We start from the raw sequence: 25,730 nt of genomic DNA on the forward strand, positions 1-25,730 counted from the left end.
ATGCCAGCCCTTCAGGGCAAAAGGGTCAGGGTTTTGGAAGTGTGCTAAAATCCACAGCACAAATCCAACTTTCATTCTCTCAGCAGTGGTGCCTCACTCACTGAAAATATTTGATTGCCCTTGACAGGCCACCAGACACCCTCTTCTCTAACCTGCTTTCAACAGGAGGGTTGGACTAGATAATCTCCAGAGGTCCCTGCCAATTTAGACTGTTCTGAGGCTCTGTGGTAACTTAGGAGAGAAGGATGGACTCACAGGACAAGTCACAGGCTAAAGAAGGCCTTTGATGTGTTAAAAGGCATCACTGCCTGTGGCAGAATGGAGGGATAAATATGTGAGGAAATGTATTATTTTCCATCAATATACACACTTCCCACTGGCTTCCTTACTGGTAACAGGTTTAAAAGCCAAAAGTGTCAGGTGTAATGCTCCAGCACCATGTGACCCGCGTGCTTATAAAAGAGAGTTAAACCAGTCCAGCAGTCTTGGGGCAGTGTCCTGGGCAAGTCCTGTCTCTCCAGAATGACAAGTGAGCACAGGCCTGCATCCTGGGAGAGTATCAGCAACCACAGACAAGAGAGAGGCATCACTATGCTTAAGAGCTCATGGATCCACTATATTGGGATCAAATGCATATCCTCATATGACTAGGAGTTTCCGGCACATTCAAGCAGCACACAAATTAGCCAATTGAAACTTGAATGCCTCTCAGAAATGAGAAGAGCTTAATGGTTGCTTTCTCATATCTTTATTTTGATGGAAGAAGGCAAATTAATGTTAGAGAACACGATAAGTTTAATTCTCCAGCACTATAAGCAATTAAAATATTTATCCTTAGTTTCTTAAAAATTAGCATGCAGTTTAGCTTTAGTATTTCTGATAACAAAAGTATGCTAAGAATTGCATTTCAAGCAACTTTTATTGTAACATTGACATTTTTCATTTGTTATCTTAATTCTTCACTATATTACACAGGTTTTTTTCTGGAAATTCATTTAATTAGATGCATGTTGTCATGTACTTGTTTATAGAGGTGTTAACCTACTTATGGGGCTCCACCCTAGAGGAACTGTTTTTTCCTTAAGGAAGAAAGGACTCATCTAAATTGGACTGTCAGCTTCTCAAGGGCTTCTGCTTTATTTTGAAGACGTCTTTCTTGACAGGTGGCTACCTTGTTCCAGTCCACAAAGGAAAATTCTGTTAGAGATCTTGTCATTGCCCGTACTAAAATTGCATCTTCAGGGTTCTCAAATGGTACTCTGCAAAAAGAACACAGCAAATGTCCATTATCTGAATGTTTCCAAACTACTTTGGAACTAACATACAACACACAGTGTAGAAAGTGAAGCTGGCAGTCATGATGACACTAACACTGAGGATTTGAAAATTTAAAATTTTCAGAAGGTTTTCTTCTTTTACCAAATTTCAGAAAAGCAAAACAAAATGAGAAAAGGTCAGAATCAGAGGATTCTAATGGGAAAAAAATCAGGTATAAATTATTTAAAATACATTTATAGTTAAATTGCAACAAAACAATATTTTTCAGTTTTTTCCCACAAAAATTATAATTGTGTACTTTTAGTGCTCTGCTTCAGTGGACATGATTCAAGCAATTTGATACCAATTAATGCAAATGCACATTTATTTTGCTGTGGATCTTTTAACTAGCCCTCAGGCAAATCTCCCTTCTCCAAGCTCTGAATCCAGCACACTGTGAGCTTGTGTTGCTCCTGTATCCTGCCACAGCTGTAGTCGGGGAGAGGAAAGCGGCAGATGCGCGTCAGTGTAGGATTGAGGAGGACTTTGTGTTAGACCAAAACCTTCCAACTCAGATACACTATTAAATCTTAATCTTAAAAGAACTTAATTCTTAGAGGTGTGGCTGTAGACACACCTAATATGAACCCCAGGACTATAAACACTGAGTTTAATGCACTTGGTCATGAAAAGGCACCTTGCAAAGCCTTGGCACGTACATAAATAAGACTCAAGGAAGCCGTACACCCATTCTACCAATGAGAACAGCTAACTCCACTGAAAGCAGCTAAGAATTAATCTTTCAACACAGATTAGCTTGATTTTAAATAGCTGTACTCAGTACTGTCAAAGGATACATAGGATATGTAGGGTTTTATTATTTCCTTTCAAATCTTTTCATGTGTAAAGCTAGAAAGTAAAACCAAGCCTGACATCTAAAGTCTGTAAATTTACTCATATAAAGATTGCATCTGCAGTGTCATCACATCAAATGCAACCTTTCTCCTGCCTCCATCAACAGAGATAACAGAGGTAAGTTTTGCATTTATTTCCATGATTTTGAAACTGGAAAGAATAAAAAAAAATCAAGTACAGACTAAAAAAGTTTTATTCTTCAAGTCGCAATGTTTTTCAGAGAGAATGTATTTTTGAACAGCCACTCAGGAGAATGTTTTCTGGGCCATAATACAGAACAGATATTCTGATGCTCTAATACTTAGAGCATGTTTTTTCTAGTGATCAGTATTTGATCTTACAAATAAATGGCAGTTGTATGCACCCACTTCCAAACGTGGAATACCTTTCAATATTAAATTTCAGACACCAGCAGGTAGGTTATCTCATCAGAATAGTATACAGTTGCAACTATATTAAATACGAAGGCCTGACATTTTTCTTGAAAGCTCATTTTTACTGGATGTTTTCTCTGGTTAGGGTATTTTTTTAGGCACCAGAAGAGGAAATTCAGTAAATGCTTCAGAGTGACAAAAGGAAAATAAATCAAAAACATTACTTACTTATTTGTGTTATCTGCAAATTCACAACCTATAACAAAAAGTTCAAATTAAGATATTAATGGCTGTACAGCAGTTTGAGTAGCTCAGGATTACCATCCTGATCCTAATTTGCATGTTCAAATTAATTGAAAACTAGCAGATGATTTGAAATGTTTAAGATCACCTTTTATTAAATTACTGTGGGAGCAAGTACCTGTTGGAATTTTTTTAAGTTTATGTAGTTCTTATTCCCCATAGGCATACATTTCCATGCCCTTTTTCTTTCACAGAAAATGATGCCACTGTCTCTATTAAGTGAATGATTGCATAGCAGAGATCAGGACAACTGTACACCTACTTTGATAATCATCAGCAAAACAAATAAATTATTAAATATTATCAAATATCCTCCTTTTCCCAACCTCTCCAAAATTACTGTAAATACACTGTTTTCAGCTTTGCTATTGTGATACATATATTTAAAAAAACTTGCTGGTATTTTATTACTTTCCAAACTTCATCTACACTACTTTTTAAAATGCTATTCTTTCAGTCACCTATGCACAATATTGTTTTTCTTATCTTAAACATCAAAAAAGCAGACAAGATTGTGTGTGATTTCAAGGTCTGCTATGGATTGTGATACAGTACATGTCAAAAGGTTCCTGGTGGTATTCACCTGCTTTCTTGTGCCAAGGTCATGCTGTCTTCCAGATCTGAATGTTTTAAGAACTCTAAAAATTGCCTTATATGCTATTATAAGACATCATTAAAATATTCTCAGCTTTGAAAGCCTAAAAAGGAATCTGCTTATAAAACTAGTTACAATAAAATTTAAAACACTAGAAGAAAATACTTTCTTTGAGAGATTATTTTATGAAAGCACTAGAGGGCATCAAAAGTCTATGATGCTGTCACTGGTCTAGAAGTGTATTGAGATGTTTTAAATTAAATAAAAGTAAAACCAAACACAAGACACATACTGGGGAAACATTTTTTTTTAATTATTCATCTGTCTTTAAAGGTAATTCTGTAACTACAGGGAGTGATTAGAATTTATTTGCTCATCAGTACTCTCAGTGTAAGGATTCATTTGTTTCCTGTTGCTGCTACTACTATTTTACGAAGCAATTTGGTTGAGTTCCTGATGCATTTATATTTAATTACTAAAACCAATAACTTCTTATCAGATGAATGAAAAAACCCTGTTTCTAATTAAAATCACCTAAAATGTATGCTTTTCCTTCTATTATTCTAAATACCTGAGGGCATTATCAGTCTTCTGGCTGGTTGAATGCATCTTCTGGATCCCAGTGGAGCCCCCAGGGGTGTATTTACTCTCTTCCCAAAAGCTATGGACTGCACGAGCAGAGACCTTTCAGGGTTATAAAGATGAAATGCTGATTCCCTTTCTCTTTGTGTAACTACTGTAAAGGGGATATAAAAAAATTTTTTCTACCAGTTGAAAAGGCAGCATGCAAAAGGTGATTCACTTTTTTAGTGCCGGGAGTTTTGTAACCATAGCAGTGTAAGTTACATCATTTCACAACAATTCAAAAGGGGAACACGGAGTGATACTTTCTAAGGCTTTAGAGTGAAGCCCTGTACAATAAAATATTTTGAGTGCAGTAGGATCACAAGTTTTAAACCAATAAACTAAAAAGCTAGACTTTTCTACTACTTAAATGAGATCTACTGCAGAAGTCAGTAAAGATTTTCAAGTTTCTTTATGAATAGCAAAACCAAATCCTGGTTTAAGGCCAGTTCAATTCCCACTGGTCAATTACAGAGAAAACTCTAGGAGTGCAATCAAGAAAAAAGCTGGAAATTTTCCTGTTTTGCACTTTAATTTAAAATAATTTTAAATTTTAAACAAATAGTTTAAGGTTGTCAAATCAAATTGGGGATGGTAACTTCAATTATGTGAACTTTATACTAATCCAGGACTTCAGCTATGGAACAGAAGTGAGCTAAAGCTTTAGAACAAGTAACTGGCAGAAGCATTTTGAATGCAGGGAAGTTTTGGAGTCATGGTGTCCAGGGGACCAATTAGGAAGGAACTGCAGTAGTCACGCCTGAAGGTAACAGGTGTGAGCACATGTCTCGTGTAAAGGTGACAGCCAGGACTATGCTGTGGTAACGTTCCACAGATGGTGAAGAAGCTTTGTAATGTTAGAGAAATAGTTCACTAAGTAGGTAGTCCAGGATACAGGTTGATACAAATAATTGCAAGGCTTAATCCAGGACTGATTACAGTAGAACTGTATTTAGGAGATTAAGTCCAGGAAGTTTTATGGAAGTGTTTCTAGACATGTAAATGCAACACATATTTTTCAGTACATTAAGCTTCATTCATCACTCCCCAGTCTAAAGTGATCATTAGTAACACAGTCTGACAGACGTGTTAAGCACAGCTGTAACACGAGACCAAATACTCCAGACTGGAGGTACCAGTGCAAACTGACAGTGTAAGCAAATGGCCACGTGGTCAGATCCAGCAGCTCCTCATCTACCCCTGGCACATCCTGTGGCACATCCACCAGCTCTCCTTCATGACAGAGCTGCACAGTCTTCCAGCACCTGCAGATGTCCTGCATCTGCCTTGCTCAAGTCCTACGTCCTAATTCTCTTAGAGACTGGGAGCAGGTTTTCAAGATGGCCCTGTTTTTCCTTGCTACTTTCTTAAAGGTAGAGCTGGGGCGGGAATCAACCCCCTTCTCAGGGCTCTCTAGTCATTTTTAGTCCTCCTGCCAATCACATAGCTTTCCAACACCAGAGGCAAAAATTGCCAAAGGTGATTTTCTGGGTTTGTTGTGACATGTTTATGGATTCGCTGATTTAACATCTGGCTATTCTTTAGACATTTTTTTCCTGTAGAATTTACAATAGGCAATCTGTGAAAGAGCTCACGATGATTTATGAATATTTATATTTGAAAGCATGGCCTGAATCTTCCTAATCAAGAAATGTGCATATTTAAACGGTACAGAAACATGTAGTTGGCTGAGGATATTATCCATACCTAAGTAAACACACTCACCCATGTGAATACGACAGTAAGAATGCACAAATGTATGTACATGTTTCTAAGCATAGGCTTTTGTCTGTCTTACCCAAATAGACCAAGATGCAAGAAGAGCATACACGGTTTGAAAAGAGAGAAATCAAAAGCCTTTGACAAAGTGAACTGTTCGTGCCATGCAAACTCTATTTACTTGACAAATCTTGCAAAAAATGGGTATCTGCTCATTAGATCTTTCACTTTATCAAAAAATGCATGTAAAAGAACAGGCAGGATAATTTCACCTGGTTTTCCAAACTGATTAAAATCAAAAGCAACTGTCAATGCTTTGTGAGAAGAGGAAAGCAATCCTTACACTTCCTGTCAAGGAGCTGAACTGAAGGAAGGATGTAAATCACATAAAGCCGGTAGTCTGGATCACATGCCAGAGGGTTTTGGAATAGGTCTGCAAAATGTACACACAAAAAACAAACAGCATCACAAAAAAACCAAACCCAGCGAAAGAACAAAAACTTTGCAAGGCAAGAAAATTAAAGATCACTAGGAGCCAAAGATTTTGTACAAAATATTATCAAATTCAAATTGTTCTTCTGGGCAAACAAAGCACCATCTCTTTACATGCATGAAATAACTAAATATGGACTTCAAGTTGGCTTATTGCAGAGCATGCAAAACAACACAGGCAAGAACTGAGTAAAGGTGTCATCATGCACTCCAAACCTCTGAGGTTTTTTCTGTTTTCTAAGATATACAGAAAAAAACTCCACTAGGTGCTTGCCTTTGATTTTCTTATGTATTTTTAGCTGATGTTTATTTTAAATAACAGTGGTCTTTTGAGTGTGACAGCTTAAAGGTAAGACATAAAAGTTGTAGGGGGAGGGAGTTATTAAAATCAGATGAGCTTTAGGACACCTAAGGCTTTTTCAGAGCTGATATCAAGGTGCTTTATCCCATAGACACAATATAAAATACCCAGTCTTGTGATGTTTTGACAGATGATGAGTTTGAAAACTCAAGAAACTTAAGAGTAAAATGTTTAATGCAATCTAAGTTCTTCAGAACATGGGTCCCCAGCAGCTTTCCTTGAGATACTAAGCTACAAAAGACCATTAGCAACTTGACAAGAATGCTTATGTTCAGGTTCACTTTACCTGTATAGCCAAAGCTTTGCAACACAGAGACAGGTATCAATCCTGTGCTGCTGCTTTGCCAGAGGTGGAACACTTACCTAGCTGACATGCCAAATCAGTTTATTTCATGACTGTGATATCTAGGATCGATTAAAATAGAAACTGCCTTATTTCCAGGTTAGCTAACAAACAAACAAACAAACAAGTGTTGTAGGGTGGGGCTTTTTTCTAAATGAAAGACATAATAATTCTATTTTTCTCTTTTACCAAATGCTGTTATTCTAAGACAGTAAAAATAATCAGGAGGCTGCCACCTTGAGATCAGAGGAGAGAAAAAAAAAATCTTAAAATCAATAATTTTGACAATTCTGCTACAATTCTGACAAACTTCTGCTGCACGGATCTGCTTTTCTCTTTTTGAGGAGAGGCTGTAGCTAATACTCACTCTAGGGTAAAAAATCCTGTTATATGTAATTTTAGCAGTTGGGGGGGAGGAAGATGGCACTACAGAAGCAAATAAGAGATACTAGAAGAAGAAAAAAGTCTGAAAATATTCCACATGGATTTCTAAACTATAAAATGCCATTACATTTTCTTCAGGACAAGTATGACTGCCAAAGGGAGGTCAGTGCTTGATGGGATTTAGCAGTTATTTTGAGGATGCAGTAAGGCAGGAACAGGCATTTTTGGTATCTCCTGCACAGAAAACACCTGTTCACGTGTTTAGAAGAGAACTTAAAATATTTTAATTCTTAAACAAATTTTTATAAGTCACTGACTTAAAATTAGTAAGAAACCCACAAGGTGGCAGCAAAAGAAAGTTCCATTTTTACTGAACAAAGTAGTACATAGCTATTTTTTTTCCAGAAAGTGTTGATCAGAAAGAATATTATGCATATATCTGATAGTTCTGTTCCTGAGACAAGAAAATATGCAATAGCATTCCAGAGAGAAAAATGTTTCAGAAAGATCTCTAAAAATAGATATGTTTGGTAGTGGAATGAAATAAAGATTCAAAAAAGATTTTTCCAAGGCACAGACCAGGACTGATGCTAAGCACTTGTGAATCTGAATGCTACTTGGATCACGTCCCTCCTCATCAACACTGATTTGTAGGGGTTTTTTATAGAATGTGAATTTTTTTGCTTATTTTTACACTAAATCCAGCCATTGAACAGATCAAGATGGTCTTGTTTTACAAAACATCTGGGATTAATTCCTGGCTCAGCTATCTACTTTCTTGTCAAGGTCATGCAGTTTTACTTCTACAAATTAGGGATAATGCTTTCTTCCTCCATGGTTTTGTCTGTTTTCTCTATTTGGAGTGTAGGAAAACAGTGTGCCTATGCCACATGGGGCAGAAACATAGTGAAGAACAGAGTTTTCTGAGGTCTAGCAGCAGGATGTTATCAGCTGAGTGCAATAAATCAGTTGAGACAATTTACAGAGTACACAGCAAAAACCTTGGATTCCAAAAGGGAGACGTGAATACAAGGTGAGCCCATAAAGAAACCCTCCGTGTCTCCCAAAGGCTGCAGTTGTGAGCAACACGTGCAGTAAATCTTCCGAAGCTGAGTGTCTTCCCTAAAGGCCAGGTGAAGGATGGTGTTCTGCTACACATCCAGTGCAGGCAGTGGCTAAAAATCACAAGAGAGACTTTAAGAAGAGAAATGCAACATTTTGGCAGCTGGATGCTACTCCTGAAGTGAACACTAATAGTGTGTTTTAATAGTTCTGTTGTCCCCAAGAGCTACAAAATTATAAAATCTTTTTAAGCATCCAGGAGCTCAGCTGAAGGCTAGCAAGTGTTTGGGGCTTTTTTTTTGGTTTTTTTTTTTTTGGTTTTTTTTAATCAGATTGTCTCGCAATAAAAAAGATCTACCTCATAACAGTGAGAACTGTCACTGGTTTTGTTTTATAAAAGTTAGTTCTGGGCACAGCCCTTTTCAAAGCTACCCAATGCAAATTCTGCATCCATTTCATATTTCTTAATATTGCAAGGAGGCATAGAAATTATATAGTAATATGATATATAGGATAAGACTTTTAAAATTTATTTTGTTCATTTACTGACGTAATTTACTTCAAATATGACAGTGCATTTTATGAAATAAATAGAGTACTGGTAACTTGAGAACTCATTACTATTAAATCTTCTTGAAACAAACCCATTTACAATTTTTCCATGACTGCAAAGGTAAAGAAGAAATTACTTTAAAGTTATGGTTATTGAGATTATTAAGCTTCTTCCACTGTTAGTGTTTACTCTTGTACAAATCTTTGAACATTTTTTTTTTTTTAATTAGGGTAGATTGGTATATTCTATATATTGTTTGATTGCTCCTTCAAACGCTTTTCTATGGTGGTGGGCAGTCCAATTTGCACCCAGTTTTCACTGTGCCTTTGTGACTGCCATTCATAATAACTCAGCAGCACTTTAACTATCTGCTATGTATTTCCCACAGATGGTTGCAACAAGTACAACAAACTTCCTGTGCTTGTTGAAGCTCCTTATTAATTTGTAGGGCTAACATTAAATTCAAGTGACTGCACCATTCATACATAGGATGTCCGTCCAGACTTTGCTTAATCACTTCAAACAACTGCATTCTTAAATGGACTATTTTTCCTGTCTTGTATATAATTTGGCTGACACTTTGTCTTCCTAAACACTTTATTTGTTTTTTAATTATGGCCCAGTGTCAAATTCAATTAAAAGTGTACTTTTTAAGTCATATTCTCCTTTCCCACAATCAGACATTCAGTTTTCTGAATGCTTAAGGAGGTGTTATGGCCTGGTGACATTCACCTCCTTAACTGTCACTAAGGTGTGAAAATCGTTTCCTGTTTTCTCCAAGTACTGAGCGTCTGTCATGACCTGTGTTGACATTCCTTTAGGAGCCACGGAAAACACTGCTTGCATTTTCATGTTCAGTATCTTAATAGCACATAATCCTACTTTCCCTGGAGGCTATTTCTTGCATTGTAATGTAGTGGCGTCAACAATGTCTTGTGTAACTTAATTTGAAACTTCAAGATGGCGCTGTTTTCACTTCCAGCCAGTGCATCAGAAAATACGCCACTTAACATAAGAATGTTGTTGTGGAGAATACCTAAGTGCATTTATTCTTAGATTCTAGAAATCCACAGTCTGCCAAAGGGATGCAGAGAGGGAGTTCTATAAACAACAGAATTAACGAGGCAGGAGTTTGGGTTCTATGACCTATCACTCACACTCTCAACAACAATAACACCTATTTTTAAACATTACCTCTACAACAGTCTCACTGTACTCCTGTGTTACCTTACAAAGAGGCAGCAGTAAACTGCTTTGACACCCTCCAAGCTACTCATCCAGGATATTGGCTAGTCAGGGGCCAAAAAGAGTTAACTTCTGAACTCACTTAGCATTTTTTTTCTCAGTTGAGGTACTCTTTGTGGAATTTTCATGTCCTAGAGATCTCTTTCTTCAAATTTGTCAAATTTGGTTGAAACTGATAATTAGTTTCAAAAGCTATTGGCAAATGATGCAGAAACAGACTAGAAACATCCCGGTAAGAAACTAAAAGTTCTTCTGCAGAATCAAAATAAGGTATTACTTAGAGTGTGCAAGCTTATCATTCCTTTCAATTCCTTCACTGTTTTGCCAAGTTTCTTTAACTCGTTGTTGTGAAGAAACAGAATCTGTAATGAACATAAGTGTTTCAGAGCACCTGAAATGAAAAGAAAAATAATTAATCATTCTCACCATAACAGACTGCTTCTATTAGATAATTATTTTGTTATGCTGCACACTGAATTTGATATTTTAGTTATCTATCTATGCTTGCTTTTGGTAACACACTGCATGAGATATTAATTTTTAAAAAAATTAGAGATATTCAATATCCCTTTCATATTTCAAATCACATCCTTTAAACACAGGCCTTTTTTCATTCCAGTTCTTTCCATTTGCCCACATTACCCTTGCATCAACAAATCAGCATCAACTGCAACCTCTCTTCTTCCTTCCTTCCTTCCTCCTATATCCCAGTAATCCTTGATTAATTCACTTCCTTGACCTAATTCTTTGACTCACAATAGTATATCACTAATACTACCCTTTGCCTCTCAAATAATAAATAGTGAATTCCTTAGAAAATAGTTCAGTTTCAAGTAATTAACGTGTTAAAAAGTTATTACAAAATATTGCTGTGGCTGTCTCAGGCTATTTGTTCACATCCTCACACCACATCAGGATTGGATGTCACATTTTCCAAATTCTAGGCAATATTTCCTACCCATGTTTCCCTATAAGTGATACCCTTGTGTTTACCCACATTTTGTTATCATCTGTATTGTCTCTTTTATCCATGTTTGTATTTTGAAGATTAATTTTTCTGAAAATCTCACAGAAACTAATCAACATCATTAATCCCTGCATTTTAGAGAGACAGAGAAAAATAAAGTATTAACATTTAAAATGTCTAAAATATACAGAAGTTTATTATGCTTTGGCCTCTTTGTTCACAAATTCAGGAGTCTGGTACAGCCACTTTCATCTACAACAACAAGCAAAACTGAAATAGAAGTGTAAGACAGATGCAATTTTGAAATAAAATAAGTTTGGCAGTAACTTTGCAAAACATTTCTGGTTATAAATTCTCAATATGCGAAATGTGCATGTAAGATCAAAAATATTTTACAGTTGCCTGACATAAAGTGAATGACATTTCATCTCTTAGACCACGATGAATGTACCACCTTACTGCTACTCAAGTATTCTGGCACAATTAAATATGTAATACTTAACATGTATTGTTATGCATAAATAGGAGCTTTCAACCAATAAGTTACTTGGTATGATCAAGTTTTTTAAATTTTAATGCCAATGCACAGAAAAGAAAGTATAGGCCTCTGCTCAACAACCTAAAAAGGGAATATTGGTACCTGATATATCTGTCAGTTCATTATTGTTGAGGTAGAGTTCAGTCAAGCAATAGTTTTTGATCAAGAAAGTTAAATCTTGTATCTGAAATTAGAGTTAGGTAAACTTTTATATGTCAATCTAAATGTAATATTGGAGAATTATAAACATGGTCTCTGGAAAACTGCATAACTATAGGTAGTTTCTTATATTTCCGTTCAAGACACTTGGTTTAAGGATTCTCTTGACAGCTGAACCTTCATTAGAAATACTAATTACACATCAAATACCTGCAGTACAGCCTTACCTAATTTTTTGAACTACAAATTTAGTATTTTTATTTGGAAACAGATTTCCTTGAATGACTGGCTTTCACATTTTCTTTTCCTTCTATTTACATTTGAAATAATTTTTATTTACCCTTGTAGGACATAATAATTCTATGCTGGTTAAGGATATTCCTGAAACATATCCTTGGAATAAATCCAGTATCTGGTTTTTAAATTATTCCTTGACCAGCTGGTCCAAAGAGCACATATTTGTTCTAAATTTCCAAAAATGTCATTTAATCAGATTTAGAGAATCAATTACAATTACAGGACAAATAATATGCATGGATGTATTCCCATAAAGAGTCATTGTTGGTCCCTATGAAATCACATCCCCTTGCTTGGAGCTCAGTGCCTCCAGTGCAAGGTAAAGTATCTGCAGTGAGATAACAAACTACTAATGGTGCCCAAGTTTTTATCCTACAGTTTAAATGCAAGAACATCAAGTGAAATTTTATTCCTGACACTACTTTGAATTCTGTGGTGCAAATTTGCTAGTGGGAGAATGTCCTTGAATTGTGCCACTGATGCTAAAACAAAAGTGCTTTGCTCTGTGCATTAACAGTATCTGAAAGCTGGAAGGAAGAGCATAAGGCAGACGTATTTCCACTCACTTGTATAGTGCTGTTTCCCTATCTTTGACAAGTTTTGATTTTAGGGTCACCTGAAATTTACTTTTTTTGTGATAAAACTATTGAGTACAGAAAAATATGTTTCCTCTATCACAGCATTTAAGTGAAACTTCTCTGAAGAAAAGCCACTGAGTGGCTTCTCCACTCAAGTTGAATAGAAAAACTGCTTAGGTAGGAAACTGAGATCCGGGCAAAAATCAGATTGATCCATCTTTTATGGTCAGCGAGATTAGTTCTGCTTAGTCATCAGGCCATTTCTTCTTATTCTTTAATGTCCTTTAGAAACACAAGGAAAAGCCTTATTATATCTGTGTTCAGACTTTTAATGTATTTATACTCTTGCTTTTTTTGAAAATAGTTGGATAACCACAGATCTTTTGATGAAGTTGACATAAGATGCCATATAATTGATGTTAGCCTGGGGCAGCAGATATACACACACTCCAAAGAGACATGGAATGTAAATTTATTTTTTCTGCTGCTCACAGATCTACTTATTTACCTGACCAAGCAACTCTGGTGTTTTAAGAAGTTGAGCTCACTCTGAAAGTCATGTAAACTACTGTAAAATAAGATAGTTCAAAGCAGGTTAGAATTCTTAGGGTTTTATTATTTTTCTTGTTTTTTAATTACTAGTGGCTAAAGGTGAAAATTTAGATTCAATTCAACCATTTAATAATGGTTGGCATTGGATATGGAGATTTCTAAATCAGATAATTCTACTGGTCAAGATGATTTTGTGTAACATACAACATGCTTACAATTGGCTGGAAACTGTACTGCCTTAAGATTTTGACAGAACATTGTCTCAAAACCCATACAAGATATAATAAATGCTGTAATCTGGATTTGCACAGATGGAGAAAGTAAGGCAGATAGCTTGTGTAGCTGATTTAGGGCCATACACTCCATTGCAAACAAGAGAAATTCATGTAGTCCCACTCTAACCGCTTGCCTGGAAATCTAAATCCAGCAAGCTTAGGTGGCACAACGACCTGTGTTAACAGCAGCAGATATCCCATCATCCTGAGAATTCCAGTGCTGCTTCCCATGCACAGGGAGAAGCTCATTTCAAAGAGTTTTATGTCACCCTTGTGTGCATGAGGGCAGACAGGAGCCTCACTTTGACTACCTGCCAGGAAATAAACTCTGCATGTCTGCAAGGGCATGAAACAAGAGCTACGTGTTTACTGCTGTCCACTCCCATCTTACAGCCACATCACCCCTCGGTCTGTTCCAGGAGCTGCCGCTCTCCTAGGCGGGGTACACCACCTACACTGGGAACTGCTTTCTTTTTATTGCTAAGGAATTAGCACAGAACTTCAGCTTCTTAAATAAACACCATTTATAAACCTGATGTGAATCTAAAGGAAAATATATCAGCTTACACTTTGTAATGTAAAAAAAATATATATATTTTCACATTTGACAGTAAAATATGCCTGGAAATTAAAAATAATCTATTAGCTTCACAATTATATAATACTTTACATTAGAAAAAATTACAAAATAATAATCAAGGAGCATAGATACATTTTCTGCTCTTTAAATTAATATCTTATTACCTTATTGTTGTTAAGCCACAAATACTTTAACCTATTAAACTGTGAGAGACTTGGGATACTTCTTAGTCCTCTGGTGGAAGAAAAGAAAGAGTGACAAATTTCTTAACAAGAGTGCTTAATAGTTTTATAAACTGTTTAATTTTTTTATAAATAATACACAAAGACTAAAAAGGTACACTCCTTAGAAGTTATAGCAGAGAAAGACACAAAGAACAAGATGGTAGAGACAGTGTAAGCACTCTACACGTTTGCAAGCATAACAAGGCAGTAGGTGGTAAAGAAATGGGAACAAAACAAGTGATAAATTAATTGTTTTTCCATAATAGCATCTATTTTCTCAGGGAGTCTGAATGCTATGTACTTTGCAGTTTGGAAATCCTGCTCAAAACACCGGAGGAGAAATTTGGCACCCTGGGGACACAAATCTAAAAGGAAAATTGCTTTGAAGGTGCAGTGGGGATTGCCCAGCCACAGTCCCAGAGAAGCCAACAGAAGCCAGTCACAAGCACATCAAAGCATATCTCTTATTATCTTTCATATTAGTGCATATTGTAAAATCTTTGCCCTTTTCTCACTCCTCTCTTGCTCTCACATAAACTTAGTATATCCGCTAAGGTTGAAACTCTCCCATGTGCCAGTAGGGCTTTTTGTTTAATTGTGTATCTAGCACTTTGAGCTTGTTAGTGTACTATAAATAACAAATTACACAGAATATAACTGAGCTGCTGAGTAATTTTCATTAATTGCTCATCTCTATTTTTCATTGCTTTAAATAAATATTCTTAATTTCCACTAGAATAATTATAGATGACCTTTATATGACAAATTTTAATTGACATAATAAAAATTTCCTTGTGCATTTTAATGGGTTGCAAGACTGGGACCAGTGTTTCAGAAGGAACTAACAGAATGGATAAAAATTAACCTCACATCATCAGCCTAAAACCATGTTTGTTTTCTATTTGTGAAGCCTAGTCTCTAGCTTCCCATGTTGTTTTTGTTTGTTTGTTTTTCTCAACACACCCTCCAGCTACAGACAAAGGGAAGGTGGACACCTTTTCTGATCTTGCATTTGAAAATAATAAGTCTGTCAAAAGCAAACCCTGTGAAGTTGAGGTGCGGTACTTTTAGTGTCCTTTATTTAATGTCTTTATTTCTAAAAGTCAGAATATCCCATGCTGTTACTTCGTTAAACACTTTATTCACCTTCTTCAGATAATCCATAAAAACTAACTCTGCAAATACACACTTTTGTGTCTATTGTCACAAGTAACCAGAAAAGACATTACTGCAAGTGGCACAGACAGGCAGTTGACTGTTGACAGGACATACAGAGCTCTTACAGAGCTACTATCTAATTCTCCTGTACACCCCTGCACTACTTTTCAGGTAGCAAAGCCAAAATTTCCTCATATTCTTTGTCACTGCCATTCTACACCTAGTTTACAGGTTTACATTTCAATTGGCTTTACTCCCTGTCTAGTAACAGCCTCATTTTGACTCCCTCCAAGCCTTGATCTGTTTTTTTTGGTAGTATTTAAGGCATTTAATTTGCCCCAGGTAGAGCTTAATTCCTCTAACATTTTAAAAGAGCCTGTCCCTTTCTAGATGCCTTCGAAACTTTGTATGTCTTTTATAAACTGATCCTTTTTGGCCTGCAGCTCTCTTTTTCTACCTACTGCTAAGTTAATCAGTTTTCCTAGGATGACAGCTTTCAGTGTCCAAATTTACATTGATTCGTGTCCCTTTAAGAATAAAGTTTTAAAAATATAAACTCATTCCCTCTTATTTGATTGACTTTAATCATTATTTTTTCACTTTCTTATTTCAGCGAGCAGAAAAATATGTCAAACCAACAGTTAAGGAGGCATGATCTGATACTGAGTTTGGCTGAAGTTCAAGTTTAAATAAGTTGGTATAGAATAAAAGAAGTTCACTTCTCTCCAATCATCAAAGAAGCCATCTTGCATCATCTGTCTCAAAATAGTTTCATGGGAAGACATATCACTTCTATATCTGCCATCTGAAAGTTTCTTTTTACTTATACAAAAAAATATTTCATAGACAGCAAGGGCATACATTCAAGCATTTAAAATCAGAAAATGTGCCTAATAAGACCACAGTCTTAATTCTCTTACGCATATGCATTATGGTAATTTTTTTGTCTTGGTTAGAATATATAGGTATCTTGTAATTTTCTCATTATTTAAACTTTCCCCCTAATTTTCACGTTTTCTTCTTTCTAAAATACTTATTTAAGAGAAATTTGACAGCAACTACATGTTTTACGTTTACTTTTTACAAAGCATCAAATACCTTCCCAGTGTAAATCAGGAGATGTGATAAGAAATTCAAACATACTACTGGACTCATTTAGATTTTCAATACCACCTGATTTCCAGTAAAAACAGGCTAGACAACACTGAAATTCCATAATACCTTTTTTTCTTCATTCAGTGGACCCAGGGACCTTGAAAACTTTGTCCCTGAATTATTAAACTACATTGGTTCTCCATACATGATATCATCTGTACTAACAGTAGATGCAGTTGCGAGGCTGCAAACAGGTATGCAACACTTGGAATTATGCCCTGGCCAGAAATTCAAAGCACGCTTTCTAAAAACTTTGAAGTGTGTCCTGTCATGCATCCATCCCTCAATGGTAGCTTCTCAGCGTGTTCATACTACAACATACACCTCTATCAACCTAGATCACCCACAGCTTCATGAAAGCTTTGCCTTCCTTCACTCAGCACGGCTTCTTCTCCTCATCTGCCCTACATCTCAAGCTATTTCATAAAGCTCTAAGAGGAGATCAGCTCTGTGATCAGTACTGCCTGCCCCAAACAAGCATTCTTGTGCTTGTATTCACTTCATGTTGCCCTGCCCTCCCTTCAGTTCTTAACAGTAGAGATGCAGGTAATTTCAAAGGTGCTACCAATGAGTTTCGCTGTTGCAGTAACAGATTTCTTCAGGGAGGTCAGAAATTTGGCAGTCTTTAGACTGGGCAGGTTCTGTGTTTTTTACATTTGCCTTCTTGATAGTCCTTCCAGCCCGCCTTACAAGCCAGTTAGAACAGGCAGAGATTAGCCCATCAAGCCTCATTCCTCTGCTCCTGTAGTAGAAGTTCATGCACAACTCTGTGAACTCACAGACCCTGGAGCAACTCTGGGTTGCTGGAGATGGATGGTGTATCTAGAGCTGAGGCTGTTAAGTGCTTCACTGTGAGCATGTCCATGTATGGACCAAGTACAAATACATTTTACTGGTATTTCACATATAAATGAATGCTCAGAAAGTATCTGATACAGAAAGCACTATGAAAGGTTACAATTTACTGTGTGTTCTTTTAGCAAAAGTCAAAAGGAGAAACATATTTTACTTACTGTCTAGCCAGATACAATCCTATAACATCCCCGTTGCTCTTAAAGCCACAGATCTTCAGCTGGTTTTCTAGTGCCTAGCAGTATATAGTACATTTGTCAGTATAACATACTGCATCATTATGGATTCATTACAATATATGCAAACGTAGTGCTTAAAGTAATATGCACACCAAAAAACAATATATATCTATCACAGCACCTTGCAAACTGTAATATAGTCTAAGGGAGATAAAGACATTAAATTGGCAGTGTCTATTTTAAATTGATAAAAATACTCCAACAATTACGCTAGACTTAACGCTGATTTTCTTTTCCTGTGGAGGATCACAGTTGCTAGACATGAAGTGAGAAAGTAATGTATGGTGACTGCTGACAGGTTTCTCACTCAGGTCAGCCAAACCCATACATGTGATAAACATGAAACTGTTTACTTTGCAATAGAGTTGCAACTTCATTCTGTGCAACTCTACTATATGCATGACATTCTAAAATTACGCATCCAGAACACTGCTTGTACATTAAACGTTGAAAAACTGTAGACACCATTTTTATTTTCAGAGTATATACTGATGTGTTCTAATTTTTAACACCAGTGAAACCCATTAGCAAAAGAATGATGCATCTTATGTATAAGAAGAAATGGGTTTTGTACATGAGCTATCAGGCCTAACACCATTAGGATCACTATTGTTTAAACCCCAAAACTGATACAACTTTACAAATAACAAACTGCCTTGGGAGCACCAACAGGCATGTCGAGAGTGGCCTGTACTGGCTGCACAGCCACTCCAGTGTGTTCTGGGCACACTGAATGTACACAAATTAACTTGCAAACAAGCGGGACCTGTGGCACTTTCTGAGCAGAACAGCCAGGCACTCCCGGGACTCCACACAGGGCGGCTGCTCCACAGAGCGGGCGTGGGGCAGTGCCGCTTGCCCAGCACTCGGTATGGCTCCCGGACTGCAGCTGTCACGGAGGGAGAAAACCTGGGACAAATGGCTGTAGTTTTCTGTCTACGCGGGCAAAATCTGCCTAGGGAACACCAAGTGTTCTCTGGAGAAAAGCAGCTGCTTTTCCTCTGGAGAAAAGCGACACCCCAAGTATGCTGATGTCTGTCCCCGGCACAGAGGAACACACTGGTGGCGAGTGCGGAGTGCCAATGGGGAAGGCACAGCTACTCCAGAGAGCAGAGATCTCAGGTTCCGCGTTCGACAAGTCAGGAAGGCTATGCCCAAAAATTTGTATTTTGCATACTGCGTTACGAGAGATCTCATCCTCTCCCCGCCCTAGAGCCCTTTTCCGATCATTCCCGGCTCTCCGCCACAGGACCCGGCGGCCCCGGCGGGGCTGCAGAGCTCAGGTGTGCCGCGGTGCCTGGGAAGGATCGCACCAGCTCCCTCGGAGGAGCCGCGCCCGCTGCCGCCCGGGGCGGTCGGGGGAGCCGAACCCCTTCCGCCGCCGCGGGAGAACCGAGCCCGCCTCCCCTGGGGGGTGCGGTGGCGGTGCCGAGTTCTCCCCCTTTCTCCCCGCCGGCAGAGTGGGAGGGCGAGGCCGAGGGACCTCCCGGGCTGGGCGGGCTGCGAGGGGCCGCGCCAGGGGTGGCCACCATTCCGGGAGGGAGCCGGGGGAGCGGCGCAGCCGGGGCGGGGGAAGGGAAGGGAAGGGGAGAGGCCGCCCCGCTCACCTGCCTGCCGGCGGCAGCAGCCGCCGCCATCTTAGAGCCCCGTGCTGGGCGGCCGCGGGGAAGGAGCGCGGGGCGCGGAGTGGGAGACGGTGGGCAGGGCTGGGGGGGGACAGGACACTCATCGAACCTCTGGAATCACAGAATCGAATAATCAGTTTGGTTGGAAAAGACCACTGAGATCATTGAGTCCAACCTATGACCAAACACCACCATGTCAACTAGACTATGGTACTAAGTGCCACATCCAGACTTTCCTTAAACGTCTCCAGAGGCAGAATCTGCACCACCTCCCTGGGCTGTCCATTCCAATGTTTAATCACCCTTTCTGTGAAGAAATTCTTTCTAATGTCCAATGTAAACCTCCCTTGGCAGAGCTGAAGACTGTTCTTTTGTCCTGTCACAGTTTGCCTGGCAGAAGAGTCTGATGCCCACCTGGCTACTCCTTCCTTTTGGGTAGTTGTAGAGAGTGATAAGGTCAGCCCTGAGCCTCCTTTTCTCCAGGCCAAACAACCCCATCTCCCTCAGCTGCTCCTCATGGGACATATGCTCCAGACCCTTCACCAGCTTTCTTGCCTCTCCCTGGACACACTCCAGCATGTCGATGTTGTTCCTGAATTGAGGTGCCCAGAACTGGACACAGTAGAAATATAGTGTAAACACTGAAATGGGAGCCCATGCCTGGGCATTAATCGAGGCACGGCCTTGTGCTGGGGGAAGGAGCTCCATAGTGAGCGAGGGGCACCTCTGCAGGGAGCTGGGGCTCAGGAAGGTGGCCAGGGTGGGCTGATGGGAGGCCCTGGGGGGTGACAGCTGGGGGGAACTGGGATACCTCTGGGAAGCCCCTTGGGTCATATTTACTCACAATCCTGAAAACGGGTGCTTTTTTTTTTTTTTTTCAAACAACATTCCTATGGTTGTATGGTTGGGTTTTTTTTGGTTGTTTTTTTTTTTTTAAAGCACAGATTCTGTGTGCATTTATGTATATGTGTTGGGAAGGAGCGCGGGCCATGCGGTGGGTGAGGGTGGGGCACGGCTGGGGGGACAGGACCCATCATCGTGCCCCAGGAATCATAGAATCAAAGAATCAATTAGGTTTAAAGAGACCTATGAGATCATTGAGTCCAACCTGTGATCCAACACCACCATGTCAACGAGACCATGGCACAAAGTGTCATGTTCAATCTTTCCTTAAACACTTCCAGGGATGGTGACTCGGCCACCTCCCTGGCAGTCCATTCCAATGTCTAATCACCCTTTATGTGAAGAAATTCCTCCTATATATATGTCACTTATAAAGGAAACACTTGTGTGTTTAATTTACAGCTAATCCACACCGTATGTGTTACTCCCTTGCAACTTGCAAATCACCTTGGTGCCTGAGAGACCCTCTCCCGTGCCGGCTCCTGGAGCAGGCCCACTGCTGCGACAGTGCCTTGAATTGAATTTGGCTGTAAAGGAACACAAAATGTTTATGACATCCACATGTGCAAGCAACCGTTGCCATGTTGCTATTTTTATAACCATTTTAGTGCATAGCACAAGCTGAAGAATAGAAAAAGCCATTTCCAGTATGTGTGTGTGCACGCACACATGTGCATGTAGGACAATAGAAAATGTTTGATCAAGCAACAAAAAAAATATGTCTGAAAACTTGGAGCTTTATTTAGAATTTAATTTACACAAAGTACTCAAGTTAGCAGAAATAGTCATTGTAAATTATATGCAACTGATACACAAAGAGCAAGAGTTGTGTGTGCAAATATATGAATAAGCTGTCCCTCATGGAATTAATTATGTGCATGCCTTTGCTTGTTCAGACCACTGAAGCTAGATGTAGTATGTATGATGGAGGAATGGAACTACAGTACAAGTATTATATTGCAAATATCTAATTTTCTTGGAAAAATTATGTGGGTGGCTTCCATTTCAGCTAGGTAGCTTTAAACAAATAGAAACCTCAAATAAGAAAGACTAAACATCATAAAGGGATAAAGCTGACAACAGAAATGTCTTTAATACCTTATTTTAGCTTCTATAGATATCTCTAGGGTATTTAAAATCATAAAAAGAGGAAATTAATGGAGAAGAAGAAACTGGTACAGAGATCCATATTTTTTTTCATTCTACATTCAAGTTCAGTGTTTTCAATCAACAACACAGATCCACCATTTTAGAATTGCAAAAGACAAGATGGTTATTAAAGAAAACTTTGATAATAAAAGTGACATGATAGGACAAGTAAATTCAGTAATAAAACATAGGAGAGAGAGAGAGGGAGGGAACCTCTGGAAAGTATTTTGTGTATTCTGTCACAGAGGTGGGACATACAAGGGTTGAGGTTTGTTCAGATATGTTTTGGGGTTTTGAGGTGCTTATCTCTATTAACTGGTAGCTACAGACTTAGTCTCAATGACTAAGTGGAGACTAAAATTCAGTAAATTTAGTATTTTTGTCTTTCTGCATCTGCAAATTGATACTTATAATCCCCACTAAGTTTAAAGGAACCTGAACAGAAAGTGAGTATTTTTTTTGTTCAGACTGAACTATCACCATATTTTACACTAGCTTGGTGTTGTGGGGTTTTTTTGGTTTTGTTTGTTTTGTTTTGTTTTTCCAAAATACATTATCTGTCACCTATTTAGTCCTGTTCCTGGATTACTGTCCATAAATGATCAAATGAGATTAGCTCAGTTGGTTAGAGCATGGTGCTAATAACACCAAGGTTGTGCGTTTGATCCCTGTATGGGTTGGACTTGATGATCTTTGTGGGTGCCTTCCAATTCAGAATATTCTGTGAAATGATCACATGTCCTTCAGGTTACTCAGAATAATGACTGACTTGCTGTAATGTTTTTTCCAAAAAGTTCTCATATGTATGTAGTAAAAATACTTAATGTGCTTATACAAGGATACAGAGTTGCAACAAGACATGACCTTATAGTATTTGATAACAGAACATAAAAATAGGGGAAAGCACAGTTTTTACTGGCAAAGGGAATAGGGCAGAACAGGAGATTATTACTTTTGTAAACCACCAGGTTACAGGTGCCTTGGGGAGTCTGTCTGGCTCACAGAGTGACACCTTTTCTTCCCTCCTTCAGAGGCCTCCTGGTATGTCCATGCTTAAACTACGCACCAAGGGTACAGGAGATTGTCATTGTATCACTTCAGAGACCACATTACAGAAACGTGGATTTTCTTTGGATTGTAAAATTCAGATTAAACCTGGTTTAAAGCATAACCTGTCTCATTGGATGCTCTCTAGTTCAGTCACCCACATTCTCCATCCTCTCTGGGGAAAATACATAAGAGGTTTATCACAATTTAGCAAGTGAAACTTGGACAATAATGAGGTGATGTGCTAAATCATTCTGCCATTTTTTTACTTCCCAATGATTTGGACTGGGCTTTACTGAAAAACTGATACCATAATAGCTCTTTGTTGCTTACCCTGTTGTTGAATGGCTTTGAGAGATGGAACATAATAAACCTCATGTCTGACATGATATTTTTAAATACCAAAGTTTATTATCTTCAGAATTCTGTTGTTTTTTGGCTATGATATTAGGACTGCTCTGTATTTTTCAGGGTTTATATTCAATTTCTGTTTTTCAAGACCTGTATAATTTCTAAAAATTACCTTTTTGAAGGTCTCCATTTCTCAATATATTAGACAAGTAGAGATTTTTGTTTCATGCAATGTCCCAAATATTTTAGATCTATTTTCATTTTCATATAGAAAATTTAAACTACTTGCATATTAATCTCATCTTTATAGTCTTGTTGACCTCAATTTAATGTTGAGTGAGTTTCAGTGCATCTCCCTGACAAGACCTACATTTTTAGAGTGCATTTATTTATTGTAAAAAAAAAATATTTAACAACGAAAAATAAAGTAGTAAGATTGCACTCACCTTCCCCCCTTTTTTTTTTTTTATAAATTGATACAATTGATACAATATTATACATTACAGTAGGGTTATCGCACAGTTCTTTATTATCTTCTATGATTAAATACTTCTTATCAAAGGTACTGTGCTGTATGGCTTTTTCACAGAAGGTGTTTTTGAAAACTACATCTTTATTTTATAAAACAACTAATTTGTGTTGGAAGGGATTTCTGCAGGTCATCTAGTCCAGCTCCCCAAAGAAAGTAGATCCTGCTACAGAATTATTTTGCAACTCACATGTTTGTGCAGTTCTGTGTACTTACACAACATCCATCAAAAAACACATTATCTAGGACAAATTTAAAATTGCCCATGTTATACTAATGATACATAGAAATTAGTACAATTAACTTGCTTTTGGGGTTGTTAAATAAATTTCACTTGGAAAGTGAAATGAAAAATATCTTAGATAAATGCATATTTCCTTTTTTCTTCTTGTAACCGGAAATATGTTATCAGTGTTTATCAGGTGAAACGCAGAAGCCTGAGGAAAGATCAGTAGGATATCCCACCTGCATTCCAGCTATTCCTCCAGAGGAGTGCAGTTCTCCTGTAGGTCCAGTAGCTGCAAGCCCTGTGCAGATGTTTCAAATACTCCACACTGTCTGAACCATTCAGGAATTTGAATCACTTCTCTCGCTCATGCTATTAATCTTGTGGATGGCACTGACGACATCCCAGTGACCCTGTAACAGGTTGAGGAGCAGACTTTTGGGAGATTGCTTCTTTTCCAATAAATAATACAAACTTCATCCTGTATCTAAACAGTTCAGACTATTTTCAGTTTGAAGCTAGTGATTCACTGGAATGGTTAGGCTCCTGCCTTGGAAACTTTATTTAGTTCTTCTAGTATTATGTGTAATGTAAATTAATATATTATACACAGTGGTAAGTGTAAGGGGAGAAGATAAAATAGTCCAGATGCAAACTATGGCAAAATTCTCCCAGAAGACTGCATCATAGGGATGAACTACCTTGTTCTAATCCAGCTTCACTCTGAGTTGACAACTGAATGTTATCCTGGAGAATAAAGACTACCACCACCAGAAATGTGACAGGCCTGCTGGAGAGCAGTTCCAAGATATATGTAAATACTGTCTTATGTTTTGTCAGCACAATTTGGACATATCTTTCATTTCAACACAGACAACTCTCAACTTTGACCATTCTGCCTGCTGAAGTGTTCCTGCAGATTGACTTCCAAGTCTGATCATCAGTCAGAAAAGAAATTATTGTCTGCTGCAGCTCTGTTGTGCGTATGTAAACAACGTTCTGTAAACAATATCATTATGTCAAATGATCCTGTTACTATAGTCTCAGAAATTTACATCCTAATCTTTCAAAATGTTGTATGTGCACTTCCACAATGGTTTGTATCTGTCCTATATGTGTGTTTATATATATATATACACACACACAGATCTATATACACAGATATATATATATATATATAATATATCTCCAGTGCTATGTTCACATATGCTATCCAGAACATGATAACTGGAATTTTTGGTTCTCTGTAATGTGCAAGCTTGGAATGCCTGAGGCTTCATGGGAATATATTTTAATAGAGAAGTTACTATAGAAGTATCACTGTTAGCCACATAAGTAAATCCTCTGTATTTAATACTTGAAATCAAATTACTAACATTGTTGGTATTTTTCATAAAAACATATTGTGCATGTTTAAAACTTTTAATAGTGCTTCCTAACAAAGTTGACTACCTTAACCTGTAAGTAATGTTTTCTGGAAGAATAATGTCTGCAGAGCTCTCTACAAGTAGAAGTCAATACTGTTCTTACCAATGACTGATGGCAGTGTCCTTATTAGTTCAGAGAATTCTTTGTCACAGGGCTGCTTTCATAACCTGTAGATACTGAAAAAAGCCCTTTTCATTTTCACCTAATTTTTTAATAGTGATGGCTGCCAAAGTAGTTTTCAGATGTAAACTTCTGCTATTCTGTCTTCTTAATATATTGGCAGTGGGGCTGTGTTTATATGGTGCAAGACTCTGCCATATGGAGATGCACAAAAGCATCTCTGAATGAATTACCTTGGGGTTTGGAGGGCCTGTGTCCTTTGCTGGTGCCTGAACACTACCTATGGAACCAGAAGTGTTCAGGGAATGTGTTCAGAGAGCATAGGCATTCCCAGGGACAGCAGCAAGTGTAACAACTTAATTGGTCAGTTAATGCTGTGAAGATAGAACATGGTGAATACATATCTTGTAGTGAATTCATACTGTAATATTAAATAGATGCAAATGATTACATGCAATACAAAATAAAACTGAAGTCTGAAGGAGAGTTTGAATTTATATGTGTAAGAACTTGCATGTACATTCATTCAAGGGAAAAGGAGTGCAATATCA

At 37.9% G+C, this 25,730-nt stretch overlaps 1 protein-coding gene across 1 annotated transcript; it reads right to left on the minus strand.

Annotated features, from left to right (window-relative positions):
• Positions 1-866: 866 nt before the first annotated feature.
• Positions 867-18,477, minus strand: LRRC72 (leucine rich repeat containing 72). The gene is given in 9 exon segments (XM_050334328.1): positions 867-1,259; positions 2,775-2,802; positions 4,016-4,180; positions 6,131-6,220; positions 10,505-10,618; positions 11,835-11,916; positions 14,338-14,407; positions 17,724-17,832; positions 18,468-18,477. Coding segments are annotated over 9 exon segments (831 nt in total). The 3' UTR covers positions 867-1,096.
• Between the last annotated feature and the right edge of the window lie 7,253 nt (positions 18,478-25,730).

Source organism: Myiozetetes cayanensis, unplaced genomic scaffold (genome assembly GCF_022539395.1).
Source record: "Myiozetetes cayanensis isolate MyiCay16 unplaced genomic scaffold, myiCay2020 scf1, whole genome shotgun sequence".
NCBI classification, from domain to species: Eukaryota; Metazoa; Chordata; class Aves; order Passeriformes; family Tyrannidae; genus Myiozetetes; species Myiozetetes cayanensis.